General features: G+C 41.1%; 1 protein-coding gene across 1 annotated transcript in view; it reads right to left on the bottom strand.

Annotated features, from left to right (window-relative positions):
- Nucleotides 1-1,852: 1,852 nt before the first annotated feature.
- The window catches only part of PKHD1 (PKHD1 ciliary IPT domain containing fibrocystin/polyductin), a 235,402-nt gene continuing 216,751 nt past the window's right edge, over nucleotides 1,853-20,503 (bottom strand). Inside the window, exons 61-66 of the mRNA XM_072926279.1 lie at nucleotides 15,669-15,804; nucleotides 15,023-15,110; nucleotides 11,138-11,245; nucleotides 7,329-7,484; nucleotides 6,683-6,817; nucleotides 1,853-2,462 (exon numbers count right to left, since the gene is read on the bottom strand). Coding sequence (XP_072782380.1) covers nucleotides 2,110-2,462; nucleotides 6,683-6,817; nucleotides 7,329-7,484; nucleotides 11,138-11,245; nucleotides 15,023-15,110; nucleotides 15,669-15,804 — 976 coding nt within the window. The 3' untranslated portion in view covers nucleotides 1,853-2,109. The remainder of the gene's footprint in view (nucleotides 2,463-6,682; nucleotides 6,818-7,328; nucleotides 7,485-11,137; nucleotides 11,246-15,022; nucleotides 15,111-15,668; nucleotides 15,805-20,503) is intronic.

Below are 20,503 nucleotides of genomic sequence, written 5' to 3'. Positions count from 1 at the left end.
CATTTTATGTTTAGACATGAAATGGCTTCAACCTCTTCAACCACTGAGTCTCATTCACATCTTTCTCTCCAATCACTACAGTGTTGTGTTTTTCTTTTGGTTTTTTTTTGTTTTTTTCTGATATAAAAGATCCTCTGAGTGTGTTATTTATTTAGGTGTTGCTGCATATTGCATTCATTTTTCACCACGTTTTTTTTCACTTTCTCCCCACTTCTTTCCCATGTCCCACCACTCACTCAGTTGAAAATGCTGCAATTAAAGATTTTAGTCCTGTTCATTCTATTAGAGGTCCAGCTATACAAGACATTACTTATTCTGCAAACAAAGTATGGATAAATTCAAGGATTATGGGCTAAAGGATTAATTTAAACCCTTAACTATTTCCAGTATATCTGAATTTTCCCCCCAAAATAATTATTTTTTTTGTATAGTATTTTCATATAACTAATTTAATGCTATTTTCTGTCATTCTGACACATGCAATTATATATTATTTTCTTTTATACTGGTTGGATGTGATGGAGTGACTTGCTGGAAGTAGAAACACTGAAGGGAAATAAAATTCATGGATTGGAGAAATTCTATTTCTGCAGAGGGAAGGATCTACTGCCGTGTGAAAGCATCTGAAACTGGGTATCAGCTGTGGAGAAAACGAAGCGTTTCCCAATAATTTCGCCAGAAATTGATGTCTTTGAAAGGTATAGCTTTTTATTCAGACCCTGAATCATGATTCTTAGGGATCTACCCAATAATAATATTTTGGTCTCTGCAGAAAATAATGTAATAAATGGCTTTTCTATACCACGGAAGAGGTGAGAAAGGCTGATCCATTGCACTTAATGAGATCTTCATCCACAAGTGTCTTAAACCAAAAAATCTCCTATTCACTCAACAAGAAGCCTAGCTCAGTGTGCAGTCAGTCTAATTTCACCCCCAAATTATGATTATAAAGGCAGCATAGTGCAGAAGCCAAAGATGGTGCATCTATTTTTGTGCCGAGGAAACTGAGCAGCTTGAACAGAATCTGCACCTTAACTCCTTCAGCTGGAAGAGAACTGGTTTGTGGTTTGAGGTTTTTCCAAATCAAGGTTTCTCACCTTCTCTTTCATGGCTAATCCAGCCAGAAACCTCATCTTCCTGATTAAGTAGTTTTTTTCTGCAAAGGAGTATAAATTTTATCTGGTGCCACCAGGACACCTTGCAGCCAAGAATCTTATGGTACAGAGAAGGTATAATAAAGTTTCTCATCTTCCAGCCCAGTAAAGCAAAGCACAGAGGAAATCCCTGAGTGACTGAAGAATAGCATTATTATTATTATTATTATTATAATCCATAAAGAGTAGTGTTCATAACAAGACAGTGATTTAAAGGTGTCAGAAAACAATGCCATGGTGAAGATTTACTCAGCAAAACACTTTAATCTAAAAAAAATCTAAAAAACCAAACCAAACCAAAACCAAAACCAAACAAAAACCCCAAAACAAAACATGTTCAAGTACAGCACTATGGAAGCACTTATTCAAGCCACAATGAAAGTTGAATAAATGTAAAAAAAGGAAAATATTTGTGTAGATACTAAGGTTATTTGAATGAAACTAAATGCATGGCTGGAAGAAATGGGAAATTTATATATATATTTACATATCTTGATAATCACCAGCAATGCTCGAGACACTAAGACTACATCCATGCTAAAACATCATAGTGTCAGAAACCCTGTGGAGTCGTTAGGCTGATCCCTGACTGCTTTTGATCCCATAAGCACACTCCAAAACAACTCCTGGACAGAGTTTTGGAGAAGTCAGGAGAACTGTTCTCTAAGGACAGTCTGGATGCCAAGAAAGGTCACCCCATTCTGGAAGCCAAGAAAGGTCACCATCAAAGAGCCTCGAAGAGCCTTGCAGTTGGCTGCAGGCTCATTTGCCCACAGCAAATAGTCATCCATCCCAATGGGCACAAACCACAACAAACCCACAAACCTGTAGGGTTTTCTCTGAGCACAGAGGCAACCACAACAAACCCACAAACCTGTAGGGTTTTCTCTGAGCACAGAGGCAAAATGCTCAGCCCCACAGTGACTGCAGTGGGTCACCCCCTCCCATCACTGCCTCACCCCTCTGCTGCCACCATGGCCACGCACTCTCTGACATCACTCTGGGGCTGGGGCATCCTGTCGGGCTTCTCTCTTTCCTGGTTGTGCCCAGCAGGAGGTTGGGGCATTTCCTCCTGGCTGGAGCACCCCGGGACTGCTGGCTGCTGAAGCTCCTCAGAGTCACCAGGAGATCTTCCTCCACGGGGCTGTTGGTGGCTGACACTTTTCCTGGCTGAGGGAAAGGTGTGTCTGTCACCTGTCTTGGGCTGGGCAGTGCTTGGCTTTCTTGCTGACTTGGCTTTACAAGGCTGAAGGTTCAGCTCCTCTGCACGTCCTGTGGCAGCTCCCACTGCTCCACTTCCTTCCATATCTACAAAAACAAGACTTGTTTGTTTGTCACAATAATTACAAGACCCCCACCTTCATGGATATTATCCTTTTATACCTTTATTGTGTGTTAAAGACATCAGTAAATTTTTAAATTTTTTTCCCAATTTTACATGGGTGGACAATGATAGGACAAGGGGAAGAGTTTTAAATTGAACAGGAGAGATTTAGGCTAGAGATTAGGAAAAAAATTCTTCCCTGTGGGGCTGGTGAGGCCCTGGCACAGGTTGCCCAGGGAAGCTGTGGCTGCCCCATCCCTGGAAGTGTTGGATGGGGCTTGGAACAACCTGGGATAGTGGAAGGTATCCCTGCCCAGGGTGGGAAGAAGTAGGTGATTATTGAAGTCCCTTCCAACCCAAACCATTCCATGATTCTGTGATTAATTAAAAAGCAGTTACTATTACAGTAAGAGTTTCAGTGGTCATGCATTTCAGTTTGAAATAAATTGGCAGAGCCAAATAACCATTAGCTATTTCTACAAATAAAGAAAAAGCAACAAACCCAGCTGATATTTGCTTATTGACACACTAACAGCTGCTAGAGCATCTCCAACATTAAGAAAATGTTTTAATAAATGTGTAATGATCAATTGTACAGAATACAGTTTCTTAGTAAGCTATGTATTGCTAAGACTGATAGTATTTTAATAATACACACCCATAAAATGCATCATCCCTTTCTGAAACAGGCTGTAACTTAGGGTAGAACTTTGTATTTCTGACGTTTGAGTCCTAGTCAAGGCAGAGCCTGTTACCTGCAATGCTGTTTTTAAAAAATGACAAATCAGATTTTTTTAGTCCATTTATCAGCACACATTGTAGGTCCTTAGCACAAATAATGCCAGAAAATGTGTTATTATCACTTCTGATGATTTAGCTTTGTCCTTTCAGTTTAACTCTTAACAGCATGTGCCATTCAGCCTCATGGCTGCTGGGACCTTTTTCTCAGATTCATTCTCTTCTGCATTTCCTGTAATTCATTAATTGGAACTCTATGAATCATAGAATATTTCAAATTGGAAGGGACCCATAAAGGGTCATTGATTACCCCCCCCTGCTTCTCATAAAAACACCTAAAATTAAATCATATTTCAGAAAGGCTGTGCAGACACTCCTTGACCCACCTGAACTCTGACATCTCTGGCAATGACTTCATGTTTGTGCTCATTTTTTCTGTTAAAGGGTGTTGCTGTTTTTTTCAACTCATAAATTTAAATTTCAGGGTTGTACCTTTTGGAAATCCACCAGACTTTTTTTTCAAAATTTCAGCAGTCAGACATATTATTATGTTTAGCACTTTTCCTTCTTAAGCTGGCTTTAACTTTAGGTAGTTGACTGATTTAAGGTACAAATTACATACATCACCAGGTTCAATTTTCATCTTTAGACACATAAACAAGATAATAAGGTCATGATCTCCTAGACCAAAGCTTCATGTTAGTTCTGGAGATTTACTGACTCTCTCATCTTCAAAGGTGCCATTATCAACGGTGGAAAAAAGGTTTTTCAAGCAAGTTTGAATCAACAGAAGAGGCTACAAGTTTTCTGGATAGAAGCAGTTTCAAGGATGAAGTACTGCCTTGAGATTCCTGATTTTTAAACATTAAATACAACTATTCAATATCATGAAAGCATATGATTAACTGGATTAAGTACCAGCCTACAGAGCTCAGGCAGAAATTATATATGGGAAATAATTCTCAGGGATGTGTGGCAGTACCAGACTACCACTGAAATGGAAGAGATTCAGTGTTTCCACTGGTGATTTGGAATTTAAACGGAAATTGATTCTGAGGAAATTTTCTAAAACAAAGGAACAATGGCAAACTGGTAGAAAGGAAGGAAGAGGAGCTGATCTGAGCAAGCTAGGAGCCAGAAGGGGAGACCCAGTTCACAGACTGGGATAGTATTTTCAGGAACACACAGTGATTTCTAGCTGAAGATGTCCAAGGGGTTCAGAATAAGAATCAGTCAGGTACCATTCTGAAAAGGTTCAGGGAAAGGCCAGAAAATTGAAGCTGGAAATATAAGTTGTAGGAGGACACAAGAGCTCTGTTGAACCACCAGAATAAATTGCAAAAAGAAACAATATGTTCCTGCACCTCCAGGTGTGTTCTGTTAACAGGGCCTTAGTCCATCAAAAGTTCTTCAGTGCAAGAGAGAGATAATTATAAGAAGTTAAGGAGATTTTTCTTGTTAGACCAAGGTTAGGCAAGGCCATATCTTGATCTCTTATCCCTGCTGTCCTGCGTAACTGTGTATATTCTTTTCTCCCACATCTTCATCCTCAGTGCCTCTTTTGGTACAAGATCCAGGGCCCTTAATCCACTGGACTTTGCACTCTAGAAGTACCCACCAATGACAAAATCTATGTTTTGCAAGTCTTACTGTGGTGATTAATAAATAAAGGCCCTGAACACTTAATTGTGTTAGAAAAGCAGTATTTCTTATGAGGGGAAGAGTTACAAAGCATAAACTAAACAAAAAGAGTGAAGCTTTGATTTTTTCTCTCTCTCTCTCCAAAACCAACAGTACTTTAAATAGGGGGGAATCAAACATTAGACATTTCCAAGTCATATATATTAAATTCACTTAATATATTGTTATCTTTGTTTAGATTTGAACATATTGGGGAATCTTTTTGTCTTGCAACTATTCCTAAAAGACTCTAAGTGTCTGGATTGCCTTTTTCTGACAAAAAAATTCTTCCCATGAATTATTTACATGACGGTTCCAATCAACGCTGTACCTGTCAGCCTCCCCAGCCAAAATGAAAGTTCACTATGTAAAGGTGCCAAGGGAGAGTGGCAGCCTCCCACTGCGAGTTTATAGACAGAACTAAGTCAGCACGCATTATGTGTCAGAGCCGACATCAGACAGAATCAGATCCTTTGATCTCAGACCTCCACAGGAAGCTTAGATCTCAGACAAATTAGATAAAAAATGAATTTATAGCAGATATGTGTCCTAAGGCACACAGCTGAATGCTGTGTTTTGGAAGAGTATGGCAAATATCAAAACACATAAACTGCAGAATTTCCTCTCTCCTTCTCTCTCTCCCTCTGCTTTGGTGATAGACACTAATTAAAAGGAGATAAAACTCCAGCTCGCCTTTTCCTGTCTCTTATGTAATCCACAGGCTTCGGTAAGGAGGAGGAAAAAGAAATTCCCAAAACAGAGTAAATGGGGGTTCATCAGGGTTACCCGAATGCCCTTAGATCTGTGCTGTTGGCAGGTGAGATAAAAAAAAAAGCCCTCAACTGCTGTAAGAACATTTCACACTTGCAGAGAAGGAAGCCGGTGCTTTGTGCTGCCAGCCACATGCCCCCGGGGCTGTCTGCTTTTCTGTGACCTCAGAAGGAGTCGGGTTTGATCAGAAGATGATGAAAGGACAAGTCTGGAGGAGGTGTGCAGGAAAGGGTTGTTTGTGGCAGGACCCTGGGGAGCGAAGTGGGACACGGTGGTGTGGGTGGGAGTGGAGCTGCGTTGGGCTGCTGGACTGGACTCACAGGACTGTGCAAATGAGCCCTGGGTGGGTTTCTTACCTCCAGTGTAACTCACAGTCCTTCATAGCCTGCAAACCTGCCAGAGCTTTTGAACCCCCTCCACCACCTGGAGATGTGGGCAGGGAGGAGCCCTTCTCCTCCAGGCATGTGGGACACCAGGAGTATTGGTCCCTGCCCTACTCCAAAAACACTGGGAGAAATCATGGGCTCATTGAATCATAGAATGTCCTGAGGAAGGAAACCAAATGGATCACTGAAATCCAGGCCCTCTCCCTGAACAGGACACCCCAAGAATCACAGCATGAGCATAAGGAGGATTATGCTGCTGCCTTCAGTGTAGCTGGGAATTCACCCCATCTGTATTAAAGGAGATGAAATGATAAAACAGAAAAAAATCAGGGAGGAGAAGGGGGAGTTAATGATGAGATAGACTTTTTGAGAATGTGCCACTGATCCTATACAAAGCTATAGAATCACAGAATCACTGAAGTTGGAAAAACCTTTTAGATCATTGCATCCAACCACCAAGGCAGCCCCACTGTACTCAACATTAAACCTCTCCCCACTGCCACATCCCACACATTTTTTGAACACTTGCAGTGATGGCGACTCCATCACTTTCCAGGGAACATCTGAACATGTTAAAAGACATTAACTGACTCTTTTGGAGTCCAATCATTTATGAATTGCACTCTCACCTCCTGCTACAAACACTCCACTTTTATTTGGTCCTTGATTGTAGCAAGGCTTGGTGGGAGCTACAGGAGGCTGTGCTTGCTCACTGGGTCTCTTGGTGCTGTCCTGTGGTAGATGAGGCCGTTCAGTCCTTGTTTCTGCAATGAAACACACTGTCACATCACCCCCAGTGCATACTCTGCTCAGCAGAAATTATTAATTCAAGCAAAAAATTGAACATATTGTTGAATATATAGTAGAAACTAGCTTGAATATATATATATATGCCACCAAATACTGTGTACACACACCCTTGAACACTTCCAGGGATGGTGACTCCACCACTACTCTGGGCAGCCTGTTCCAGTGCTTAACAATCCTTTCCTAGAAGAAACTTTTGTAATATCTGTCTGGACTCAGACACCTTTTATAGGAATAACCTTGAACTATCATAGAATTATAGAATATTCTGAGCTGGAAGGTAACCACACTGACTATTGAATCCCAACTCTTGTCTCTTCATAAACTACAAACTACATCCTAATTACTAAACATCCCAGAGCTTTTTCTGAGTTCTATTGTCTGAAACCCATTGTGGCCAGTCTGGGGATTTGTTAAACAAAACAAGGAGTCTGCAAGCATACTTTTTTGTAGATATTTCCAACTTACTGTGGCTTTTGCTCTTCCTGAACCAGCAGAATGAAAGAACAATGAAGAATGCAGATGCTGTTGAACCCAGTATGACAACAAGGATCATGCTGGCCCTGGCTCTCGTGGGCACAGGGAAGGTGGAAAAAGGCTGGGAGAGCACAGTGAACTTTACTCCTGAGAATTTAAAGCAGACAGTTTATTACAAAAGCAAGGACAGCAATTTCACAGCTACAACACCACCCTATAGCTTTTTAACAGGGATGACACTGCTAAAGATGTATTCAGGGACAAACCACAAATCCATCTATCTCCAGACAGATCCAACATTAATGGACAATAGTTATTTAGAACTGAGTACCAGGACAGCCTAAACATGTAACAATATTTCTACAAGCTAAATTTCAATCTTTCCGTGCTTCCTGAAGCATAAACAGCTTCCTTGCATTCAACAGTACTTAATATTTCATCTATGAATTTGTCTAACTGACACAAACCCAAGAAAATATGTTCACAATGCATCTGCTTCTGAGGCCAGACAGACCAGGCCCCTACAAAAAACATGCACATTTTCTGCAACAGAAACTGGTTGTGATACGACAGTTCTTAATACTGACTTTTTTTTTAATAGGCTATACCTGAATCATAATCATTGAAAGTTAGGGGGAACCCAGAAACATTCACCAGCATGAAGATTAAATCCATGATGCAGAAAACTCCCAGTGAACTTGTTAATATTTTTCACCATGTTGATAATGAGGATTATAAATAAAAAATGTCAGTGTCCCTGCTGTTACACAGTAAATATTTAGACTCTTGGAAGACAGAAGCTCTGGGTAATTCTCTGCACCCAGATTCCAAATTTTTCTCTAAATGGCAGAATCAAGCCAGGCACTGCTCACAGTCTCTGCGTTCAAGAGTTCATTTTGTCTCAGACCTGAGTTGCAAGGACTGCAAGAAGATTAGTACTGCCCTTTTGAAATATAGAGAGGTTTTGATTCCCTAAATTATTACCAAAACAAATTCTGAATACAGATGTGCTGGGCAAGGACAGGAGTTTAGGAAAACTGGCTTTGGTACTCTCTGTAGACCACCTTGAAGGATGTGGATTTGCACATGAACTCATTATGTGTCTCACTACCTGACTCATTCTTGTTCCTAACCCCACAATTCTAAACATTTTGATGGATGGATATTTCTTTTATTTGAATTCTGCTTTTAATAAAAATCTAAAAGCCTTTTTTTTTTTTTTCATCAATTCATTAAAAAAAAAAATCTGAAATGCTGTCAGATGGAGGCTTGGAGACCAGGGTAAGTAGCTGTAAGTATTTTTTGCAGAAACTAATTAGATTTGTGTCAGTGTTGTCCACCTGAACGAAGCATCAGAACAAGGTGGGAAGCATTGTTACAACTGGGAGAAATCTGCCTGCAGGTACAAGCACATATGAACTTCAGCTGAGAGAAGAAATCTCTCCGGTATCAAGGACTCTACACAGACAGGTGTTTAAAGGTGTTTTGCACTTCTCTAATAGTCTATGAGTAAGATGCTGTTGGTTTAAATGGAAAGTGGATGTATCAAACCCATTGGGATCCATATCCGTGAAGGGAATATTACTGTAAAACAAGGAGCAGGATGATGCAGTAGTGCTATGAATAGTCTGATCTCCCCAGGAACTACAGCTAAAACATTTGGGATTATTGCATTTGACATCAGCTGCACCTCCTGAGCTGTCTCCAAACAGTGAATTATGCCAGGCTAGGTGCATAGAGCAACTGGTTGATGAAGATGTATCACAAACATCTACTATTTGATTGTTTAATTTCTTAAAGTGAATCTCTTCAGTAAGAATCTGGAAGTGCAAAAACCTTTATGCTGTCTCCAGCATGTTACCCAATTACAAGGAGCAAAAGGGATTGTGCCTTTGGTGTGTAGTTTTGCAATGAATGTTTAAAATGTGGAATAATCTGATTTACACAGGTGATACCTGCACAGGTGCATCAGCTGCCTGTCCACATTGGTACCTCTAAACACCCTCCACTGGTGGGGGAATGGCTTTAAGCTGAAAGGGGGCAGATTTAAATTAAATATTAAGCACAGGTTGCCCAGAGAAGCTGTGTAGCTGACCCATCCCTGGAAGTGTTGAAGGTCAGCCTGGATGGAGCTCTAAGCATCCTGGTCTACTAAAAGGTGTCCCTTCCCAATACAGGGGAGTTGAAACTTGATGATCTTGAAGTTCCCTTCCAATCCAAACCATTCTGTGATTCTCTTATTATTCCTTAGTAACTCTCTGACTGGCTAAGTATTTCAGAAAAGGGATCTCTGTTTGACCTTTGTTCAGAAAAAAGATTTTGGGATTTCCCTGAAATAGGTTTCTAAACACATTTCATTAAGCTGTGCTTCCAGGCTAAAGAATCAGATCTTGTGAGCTCCTGACATTCCATCTGCTCTCATTGAAGGCAGTGGGAGCTGCATGTGTTTGGCAGCTCAAAATACACAAAAATCCCCCCTTTGAAAATTTCACTTCTAAGTGGTCCCTGCTCTCCAATTCTCCCTTTGCCAAGTCATGGGGAAAACTGGATTTGGATGAGCCACTTGTGGTGGCAGCCTAAATTCTTGTAAACATTATTTTTTTGTTTTTCTCAGATTTTTTCATTACCCCCTTCCACTTGGCCACTTCACCAGTCAGATGTATTTGTTCCCTCTGTTTTTGTCTGAATGAGACAAGACATGAGAGATAGACAGACAGACAGACAGACAGACAGACAGATAGATAGTTAATATATATATATAATCTACAATGGTATTTACCTGGAGAGATATCCATGCATATATATCAATATATAAAGAGAGATGGATGGATGGATGGATGGATGGATGGATGGATGGATGGATGGATGGATGGATGGATGAATAGGTGGAAGAATAGATGGATGAATAGATGGATGAATAGATGGATGGATGAAATACCATAATAGAGATGTTACACACAGTCGTACAACATCTATATCTTAATATGTGTGCCACACTGGTTCCTGCTTCTCCATAGACTTGCCTCAGCAGTCATCCTGAGACAAGAAACCAAAACTTTGACCCCTCTATACCTTCAGAAACAGATTTAGAGATAATTTCAGGCCCCCAAACAGTTGGAGGTGTTCTTCTCTTGTAGAGGATTTTCCAAGGCAGACTTCACAGGGTGCCTTGTCCCCAGTGTCCCCCTCAGCTGGCATTTCCAAGAAGGCATAAGCACACTTGTCTCTTCTTTACTGAGCTGCTCAGGGGCCCTCTGAAGGTGCCAAAATCATCTCCATAAGCTCTCAGGAGAGGTCTGGCAGAGCCCAGTTCTGGAGTCACATTCTGAATGTTCATAACCACCCATAAAGGTGACCAGGTGCAAGTCAGGAAAAGGCACTATGAAAATAGCCAGGAGCACAGATGGAAAATTTCTGAGTATAAACAAGGATAAAAAAGAGGGAATGAGAGGTTGCAATTTATAGAAAAAAGTTTTCTTTGGCAGCTTAAATGATTTCAAGTATCTGATTTCTTGGGACACATACTAGGGAATCCAGGGAGAAAGGCACCTTTTCCTGACAATACTTCTCTGTAGTTATTCATTAGATTTGAGAGATCTTGCATGAATAGCAGAGGAATCACCCAGCTCTCCTGCTGCCTGGGGAATGCCAGCTTGAATGTGGAACAGAACTCAGACTATTTAGAGGTTTGGCATTGCTCCACCCATTCAAACAAAGTTTAACTCCTTTTTTATAAATTCATGCCACCTGCAGGGCTTTGATTTTACCAAATCAAAGAATACACAGAATACAGGGTTTACCTGGAGGTGATGTGACTGTGAACACAAGTCTCCAGTTTTTTCCTGAGCTGGAGACAGCCAGATTGGAAAAGGTTGCACATCCCTCTATGACCTGCACTTGGGTGAGCCCTGGAGAGTCAGAAAAAATCATATTGCAATTAAAAGCAACCAGGTAAGTGCCACTTAAGGACCTCAGGGGGTCCTCACGACTTAAAGGGAATTCAGAAAGCCTAAATTCATCATCCATCTTAATTATAAACATCGTGTCTAACTCCAGAAAATTTCACGCAGAGATACTCAGAAAACAAATTCCTGAGGGATTAGAGGGCTTCAGATTCTAAATATTTATTCTTTGAGCTCATTGTGAAATGGCATTTTCTGTGTGTTATGGAGATGTAATGTGAATGGAGCTGTTAAAGGGATCAAACAAGGGTAACAGGAGTTATAGAGATGCACCAGGAAGTTCCAAATGCCCATTTTTAAATTTAACTCATGTCTTGTGTGATTAAATACTTCACCAAGGTTAGGAGAGTGATAATGAGAATGTCCCAAGGGGATGGTCTCAAGGAGTCAACCACTGTAGCTAAGGGACCAGCTGAATCTTCAATTCTTTTCTGATTTTTTTTCATCTTTCAGGCATATTGCCTCCTGTTGTATTGATAAATCTCTTGAAATTTTTCTCCAGCTCTGTCAGATGCTTTGAAAGAGATTTGGCCATGGAAAATGTCTGTGGTGATTGCCCTGAGACAGTACAGGAGACACTGTCAGCTGGAAATCTGGCAGGGGAAAATTCCATGGGGAGCATTAAAATGAAACCCAGGAAACAGAATTTCTCCATCATGTTACCTCTTGTTATGATCTATCAGGGAATCCATTCTGACTCAACATTTGCCCTTGCCATGATTGTTATTTCTGTAGGCTCTTTTAAAATGTTATCATTTACATTGCAACTGGATACCCATTTTATTGTGTGTATCTTTGAGTACCAGCCAAGGCCTGGCCTTTAAGTGATCCTGGCCAGGTCTGGTCTGCATTCAGACTCTTGGGGTGAAAGGAGTGAAATCCTAAAGGCTGACAAATTTCCAAATGTTGGTTCAGGTGGGGGTGAGATGCCAGAACTTCCTCAGGATGCTGGACTGCCTCCAGTGATCACAAACACAGACTTTTGCCTGCTGAAAGACAACATGTCATAACTATTTGCTTTATGAAGCAGGTGGCTTGGCATTTTATTGCAGTCAAGCAGCACAGGTGAAAGTACATAAAGCTGAATGTGGGCAGGACATTTCTACTCTGCCATTCTCATGTTCAGGATATTGAACAATGTGGTGATTTAGCAAATGCTGAACTACGGCCAGAAATTGCCCAAGACAAGGTCTTAGGCAAAACCATGACAAATTAATTATTTAGCAACATAAACTATAAACATTCTCCTCTCTAGGACTCTGGTACTATTTAATTTTCTAACATCCTAGTTAGTTTTGACTATATACATGTTTTTTTTTTCTATTTCTGTACAGTATCTAGCACACCAAACCACCAATTTCATTACAAGTCTCCAGGATCAGCTGTGATAGATAAATAATCAGTGATTTATACTGTGAATAGATTTGATGGAGATGTGGGAATGGACATTTCTTTTATTGCTCCAGCCTAATCCTGGTTCATCCATCTACCACTCATATGATCCTCCTTATGACAGTGTCTGCACAGACTACCAAGATTTTCTTGGCTCTCATACTCACTGTAATACGGATTTTAACAGAGGGCCTTGTCAGCTGTGTTCAAATACTTTATAATTGGCATTTCTAGTGTGTGATGAAGCCTGGAGTACTGTACTGTACTTCTTAACAGAGACTAGCTCAGCTTTCGGGCACATATGCTTCAAAGCTCCGAATTCTACAGATATATATGGGAGTCTTCCCAAAGATCTCTCAGGCAAGCTGGTATTTAACGTAGAAGCACAGCTAATTTGGAGCTAAACTGCCTTGCACGAGGCACTTTGGCTGCTGTCAGATGAAGCAGCCTCAGTGCGCTAGACGGGACCCATTTCCATTAAATGCTGCTTTCATGTGCTTCAAAAGATGAGTGCAATAAGGATGTTTGTCAAAGGAAAAACTGCAGCAAACTATTACATGCAGAACATCTGTACTGTGCTGCTCTTCCTTTGCTGGAGTTTATTGACTATTAATTTGATGCATGTTTCTTTTAGAGGATGTAAAGTGTCTTTCTTTTCAGTGTCTTTCTTTCTTTCTTTCTTTCTTTCTTTCTTTCTTTCTTTCTTTCTTTCTTTCTTTCTTTCTTTCTTTCTTTCTTTTTCTTTCTTTCTTTCTTTCTTTCTTTCTTTCTTTCTTTCTTTCTTTCTTTCTTTCTCTTTCTTTCTTTCTTTCTTTCTTTCTTTCTTTCTTTCTTTCTTTCTTTCTTTCTTTCTTTCTTTCTCTTTCTTTCTTTTTTCTTTTTCTTTCTCTCTCTCTTTCTCTCTTTCTTTTTCCTTCCTTCCTTCCTTCCTTCCTTCCTTCCTTCCTTCCTTCCTTCCTTCCTTCCTTCCTTCCTTCCTTCCTTCCTTCCTTCCTTCCTTCCTTCCTTCCTTCCTTCCTTCCTTCCTTCCTTCCTTCCTTCCTTCCTTCCTTCCTTCCTTCCTTCCTTCCTTCCTTCCTTCCTTCCTTCCTTCCTTCCTTCCTTCCTTCCTTCCTTCCTTCCTTCCTTCCCTCCTTCCTTCCTTCCTTCCTTCCTTCCCTCCTTCCCTCCTTCCCTCCTTCCCTCCTCCCTTCCCTCCTCCCTTCCCTCCTCCCTTCCCTCCTCCCTTCCCTCCTCCCTTCCCTCCTCCCTTCCCTCCTCCCTCCCTCCCATTGTCAGTCAGTACCTGACCCAATAATCTGTGTCTAATCTAAACTGAAGGAGTTTTGGAACATGCCCTGAAAGGCATGAAAAGCAGCAGAAAACACCAAAGGATTTTTCTAACTTGTAATTCCAAAACTATCTTGTGGTAGGAAGAATTTCTAATTAACTGAAACAGGGACTGAAAGGGTGAGAAGCTGTGATCTACAGTATAAATACTACTTATCTTCTCTAAATGTGAATTTTTCAACTCAAAAATAACACACAAATTACTTTACTGTGAAGAAAATACCTTCTCTGCAATAGGAACCTAACTTTTCATTCTGTGTGCTTCTTACTTATATTTAAATATTTTAGCAATTAAACTAATAAGATTATAATCATTATATTTTCCAAATTCTAATTTAGCAGCATATGACCATGCACAGGTGTTTGGTTCATCACTCTAGTTAAACAAGGTTCTATATCTAAGCATATTCACACAACCTGGAGGGAAATCCTCACATGTTTAGAATTTTTCATGAGTTTTCATGAGTCTTCCATGAGTTCATCTGTTTTGATAAATGAGGACCAGAGGGGAAACATTTAGATCCCCTATGACAAAAAAAAAAAACAAAAAAACCAAAAACCCAACAAGTTTCACAATATAATATATTAATGATAATCTATAGGCAGTTGTTTCTGTCTTTACTTGGCCAGATCCTTTGCTGGGGTAAAAAGGTTGTCATTGACCCTAAAAAAATTACTCCAGTTAACATAAATTGAAAATCAAGTGTTAGGATTTCTAATTCTTCATTCTTTCCTTTTTTGTTCCCAAATATATATTTTCAAGACAAACTACAGGATATGCTTCCTTTAAGCTGCCAGAGCACAAAAATACTTTATAAAAGCTGTTTTCTTCCTGTAGCATATGACTGGGCAGTTCACCAAAATCCTACTGCAACCTTCTGGTTTCAGCCCAAAGACTGGTTTTCAACTGCAGTATTTCTCAGGGAGAGCTCCTAAAGTTATCACCATCATTTTGCATAGCTGCTTTGCCATAACCCTTGCTATAGGAAAATACATCCAAACCTTTCAGCACAGCCTCAGAGGAGTCCTTGAGATGAGCTGATACAACCCAGGGTTCTGCAGGAGGCCCCAGTTTGTCAATTCTTTCACCCTGGCAGGAAGAACAGAAGAGAAGAATTAAGAACTTGTCTCCTCCGTAAGAGCAAAGAAAGCTTTGATGATTTTAACAACCGTAATATTTATATATATGTATGCCCTCTGTCTAAGGACAGTTTGCCTTTATGTGTCACATGTTACAAATGTCACAAAGTTCACCATAACTTTTCAAGACGAGGCCACATCACAGAATGGATCAGGTTGGAAGGGACCACAGTGGCTCATCTGATCCAAACCCCTCCTCAAGAAGAGTCATCCCAGAGAACAGGGCACAGGATTGAGTCTGGACACTTCTGAAATATTTCCACTGAGGAAGGCTCCACAGCCTCTCTGGTCTCTGTTCAGTGTTTGGTCACTGCACAGGAAAGAAGTTCTGCCTCATGTCCAGGTGGAACTTGCTGGGATCAATCCAAGCCCGTTCCTCTGGTGCCACTGCTGGGCCCCATGGAGCAGAACCTGGCTCCATAACAAAAATCCTAAATGTCAAAACTCTCAAATGTCAAAATAGAACTGAATTAATAAAAGTCTCCATCCACAGGGAGGCAAATTCTACCTTTCTGTCCAGGAAAATGATTTTTGGCTGTACAGGAAGCTGCTTCTCGATTTCTCCATCCGAGGGCTGCACCTGAACAGAGATGCTGTAGGGTCTCCTATATAAGCACGTTTCTGAATGTTGTCTGCTTCCATTTCTTTCACATGAAAAGGGATGGGAAAGAAAAAAAAAATCAGAAATAAAGTTCTAGATGTTATTTTCTGTTCCTATTTCCTACCTACTAATTTTCTGTATCATAACCCTTTGATTCTTTGGGTGAGAGCAGCATGCACGGAAATAGGAAAGAGTTCTCACTTCCAAGTAGAAAGTAGTACCAAAGTATGAAAAAATCCTTTTGTTTCAATCCCCAGTTTACAAATGGAAAAGTGAGACATTAACCAAGTCATTTACGTCCCTGGTATCATGTTGGAAGTATGTGTCAGAGAAAGGGATTTTATGGATTCATGAACACAATACCTTAGCCCAAATTCATCATTGAAGTGCACTGAGAGCAGTAGAGCCTGCAAATGTTCCCTGTCCAGCAGAAAGATTTTCACTGAAAGCCTTTGGGCTCCTCAAAGAACAAAGTCTTTGTTCTTCTACACAAGCACAGCACTTACAGGGTTTTACTGCATTTCCTTTTCCTGCCATCATCCTTCCAATCTGCAAAGTCTGCAGACTGAAATAAAGCAGTTATAGACACCCCCTTGAAAGACACTGGTTTTTCCAAGCCTGAAATTTAAATTAGAACATCCCAGGAGAGCATTTTTGCATTTGAATAAAGAATCAACACTTCATTCTGAGCCTGGATCATTTCAGTCCCCCTCCCAGTGTTTTGTGCCATTTAGTACCTCATATATATATAATTTATATATATATAAAATACTCTAATCTGCAATTGCAATGAAGTGGCTGTGGGTTTGGTGTTGTCTTGAAATGAAAGAAGAAAAGCTATTCATTGATCTTCAGTGTTTGCTTAAAGGTGTTTACAAACACAAGGTGTAAAGAGCTTAAGTTTCCTTTGCTTTTAACTCTTTTTTTCTAGTTTTGATGGTTGTGGATGTTTTTTCAGAGTATTGCTCTTTATTACAAACGAGAAACTGTTCATACTGAGCTGATGGAAAATACTGGTCTGAACTACAGCTGCTGGAAAGATCAACTAAGGTTTAAGGATATGTACAGACTCAAAAGATAGCTCAAGGATGAGCTATCTTAGTTTTAGTTCATATCTTGGGTCCTTATCTTGTATTTTTGTTGGTGGGAAAGTCTCAAAGGCAATGTTAGGTTTGAAATTCATGTCAGGGGCATCAATAATGTCCACCTTCTTCCAAAAATGTGCATTCAACTTAGTGAGCAAACACCAAGTCATACACAATACACCAATTCCTGTTTTCAAGCTAAAGAGCTGCAGTTTTCTGTGAGCTCCCTGGCTCCAGCTGAGCACAGAGAGATTTAGGTGAGTCTTTTAGTTTCTGTAAAGCCCAAAATCTTTTTTTTCCCCCCTCTCCTCAGCTTCTTTAACAAATAAGAAAAACATCCTGAATTCATACCTCAGTCTCTACATGCTAAAACTGTGCTCATCTAGTGCGTAGAGGAAGGCTGCTGCAAAATGTGGATCTAGGAAGTACTTTCTACTCCCTAGGGTGAGTAGAATCATAGAATCATAGAATCATAGAGTCATAGAATCACAGAAAATTTGGATTAGAAGGGACCTTAAACATTATCCAGTTCCACCCCCTGCCATGGTCAGGGACACCTTCCACTATCCCAGATTATTCCAAGCCCTGTCCAGTCTGACCTGGGACACTTCCAGGGACGGGACAACCCCAGCTTCTCTAGGCAACCTGTGCAACTCTTACAGTAAAAAAATTTCTTCTTAACACCTAATCTAAATCTCTCCTCTTTTAATTTAGAGCTGTTCCCCCTTGTTCTTTCACTCGCTGGTAAAGCAATGGTGAAGAAAACAGAATGAAGCAAAACTAGACACAGATACTTAAAATGGGAGTGTAAAAATGAATGTCTGTTTGTGGGTAATTTGAACTTGGTTAACACAGCATGGAATGTGGTGTTTATATCCCACATGGTCCAGCCTGACTCATGCTGTGAGGGAGCCCCTGCCTTAGGGCACAACCCTGAACACAGCAAGTTATATTCCTCAAAATTATGTCAGCGTGGAGGAGGAGAAGGGAGCATTCTGCTGCTTCCCTGCTGATTCATGTTGGAAGGAAAATAGGCCTTTCCTGGCACAGCTTTGCCCTAGGGAGGTGGAGGTAGATGAGTGCTCATAGCCCAGCAAGGACTAGAGCAGGACCTGCCTTTGCCTTCATCCTGTAGCCATGAAGGATGCGCTGTTTGCCACTACCCTGGAGTTTCCTGCTGGGCAGGAGCAGGCTGGTTGGCAATTCCCTGCTGACACAGAGCAGCTCTGATGCTCAGTGCCCTGCAGCTCTTCTGGATGTGGGCTCAGCAGGCTGGGGATGCCTCAGTCAGCAGGGACACCAGGCATCCCTGATCCTGTCACCATCAGTGCCTACACGTGTCTGCTGAACAGGCTGAGGCTCCACAGGAGAGCAAGTGCCTGTCCTTTAGCAGTAGGGAAGTTTGAGGGCATAGAAACTGGAGGGTCTGCTGCAGGTATTATGGATTGAGAAACTTAGTGGAGAGATTTGGAGCAGAGGAAATGAAATATCCCTGAAATCAAGGAACACGTGCCATTTTATTTACAATTGTAATAACTGTAATAATAAAATATAAAATCATAGAATAGTTTGGGTTGGAAGGGACCTTGAGGATCATCTTGTTCCAACACCCTGCCATGGGCAGGGACACCTTCCATTATCCCAAGTTACTCCAGACCCTGCCCAGCCTGACTTTAAACATTTCCAGAGATGGGACAGCCACAGCTTCTCTGGGCAATTTGTGCCAGGGCCTCACCACCCTCACAGGGAGGAATTTCTGCCTGGTATTTTATCTAATGTAGCATAGTAATATCATTACTAATACAGTTATATCATGTCATCATAATTATGTCTACAACAATAATAGTAGTGGGAAGAAGAAGAAGAAGAAGTACTATTATCAATTGACTTCATGGGGAAGGAGATCAGGATGAGAGTCTGGGTCAATGGTCCATTAAAGTCAATGTGTCTACTAGAAAACTAAAATATGTCAAAAACAAGTCTTGGCACTGTCACCTGATCACCTCTACTGTTAAACTTTCAGTCCTTCTTAAGCTCTGGTTCATGTCCAATGGCAAATTCCAGAACAATTCCCAAATGGTCTGGGAGCTAATACAGTCAGAAAATATTTTTACTTGGAAGTTTGGGTGAGGCCATGCTGAAATATGTTAGCTGGCCTTGGTGCCAAAGAACAGCCCCTGGCATATTTAATTTCCTAATAGACATTGAAATTAATTGAACAGTTGTCTGGTATGTCTGCAATGTGCTGTAAAATCAATATATCCTTGGAAGGGGAAGGAAATTGGAACAATTTAGGGAATAATATGACTAAATGGATCATGATCCAGCTGAAGATACATTTTTCTTTGTTGTTGAAAAGGTGGGGATTGCTGGTAACTGCAAGGGATTCAAGAAAGGGAGGTTCAGCAAGGACAGGGCATAGGCAAGCTGAGGACTTGTGGCAGGCAAAGTAGGTACAGATTCACTGGAAAATCTGTGAGGAACTCAGAGTTTTTGGGTGTGAATGGGTTCTGATGTCATGGAATGATGAAATAAGCCAGACCTCTGCCCTCTCAGGGACACTGTTGGAGCTTTGTCACCCCCTGCAGACCTCGCCACTAATTAATACAGATGGGGAAGAGCGACATGAGCATCAGAAGATAATGAGGAGTCTGAGGTCGTTCCCATTTTAAGTAAAAAAAGGTATTTGAAGGATGACTTTTATTTCCACCAATTCCCATATTTTCTCGTATTATAGAAAAAAAATCAAAGAGATTCATGGAGCCCCGCTCCTGTCAGCACAGGACAGGTCCAACAATCCCACCTGAGATCACTGTCCAAGAGCTTCTTGAACTCTGCCAGCTTTGGTGCTGTGACCACTGCCCTGAGGAGCCTGTTCAGTGCCCAGACACCCTCTGGGTGAAGAAACATTTCCTCACATCCAACCTAGACATCCCATGGCACATTTTCTGGTCATTCCCTCAGGTCCTGTCCCTGGTCACCATGGAGCAGAGATCAGTGCAGGCATTCTTCTTCTCCTCATGAGGAAGTTGCAACTGCAATGAGGTCTCCCCTCAGTCTCCTCTTCTCCAGGCTGAGCAAACCGAGTGACCTCAGCCGCTCCTCCTATGACTTCCCCTCTAGGCCCTTCTTTCATTAGAACAATGAATCTGATGAAGGGTTTAGATGTGGGATCACCAGAAGCCTTTAGAAGGAGAGGGACAGAGCACATGCATCAGATAGGAGAGAAACATCGTCCAGATTCATTAGTGACTTCCATTAATAGCTGTAGATCAGTGGAAATGCCCCTGTTTACAAAGCCAGTGGCGAGGAGCTAAGCCAGGCCTCCTCCATAACACAGTCCCCAAGTTTACTGTCAGAGAAATGTGTTTTATTAAATGTAAACAGCATCCCGCCGGAGGTCAGAGCTTTGCCGTGCTGCGTATCCCAAGGTAATACCACTTTAAGCTCCACATAAACTCTTAAACAGTTTCTATCCTAAAACCAGACCGTAGGTGGTACAGTTTTTTACGATATGTTATAATAGTGCAATAAATCTGTTAGCTTAAAATCGAATCTCCGTGGCCTTTTAGAGAAATCATCATTAAATGCAAGGCCCTGTTAATGATGCCATCCCAGTGAAATTGTTTAATCTGCTAGGGGGGTGGAAGGTCACCA

This window comes from Taeniopygia guttata, chromosome 3, assembly GCF_048771995.1.
Source record: "Taeniopygia guttata chromosome 3, bTaeGut7.mat, whole genome shotgun sequence".
NCBI classification, from domain to species: domain Eukaryota; kingdom Metazoa; phylum Chordata; class Aves; order Passeriformes; family Estrildidae; genus Taeniopygia; species Taeniopygia guttata.
This window is presented reverse-complemented; position numbering and strand designations above follow the sequence as displayed.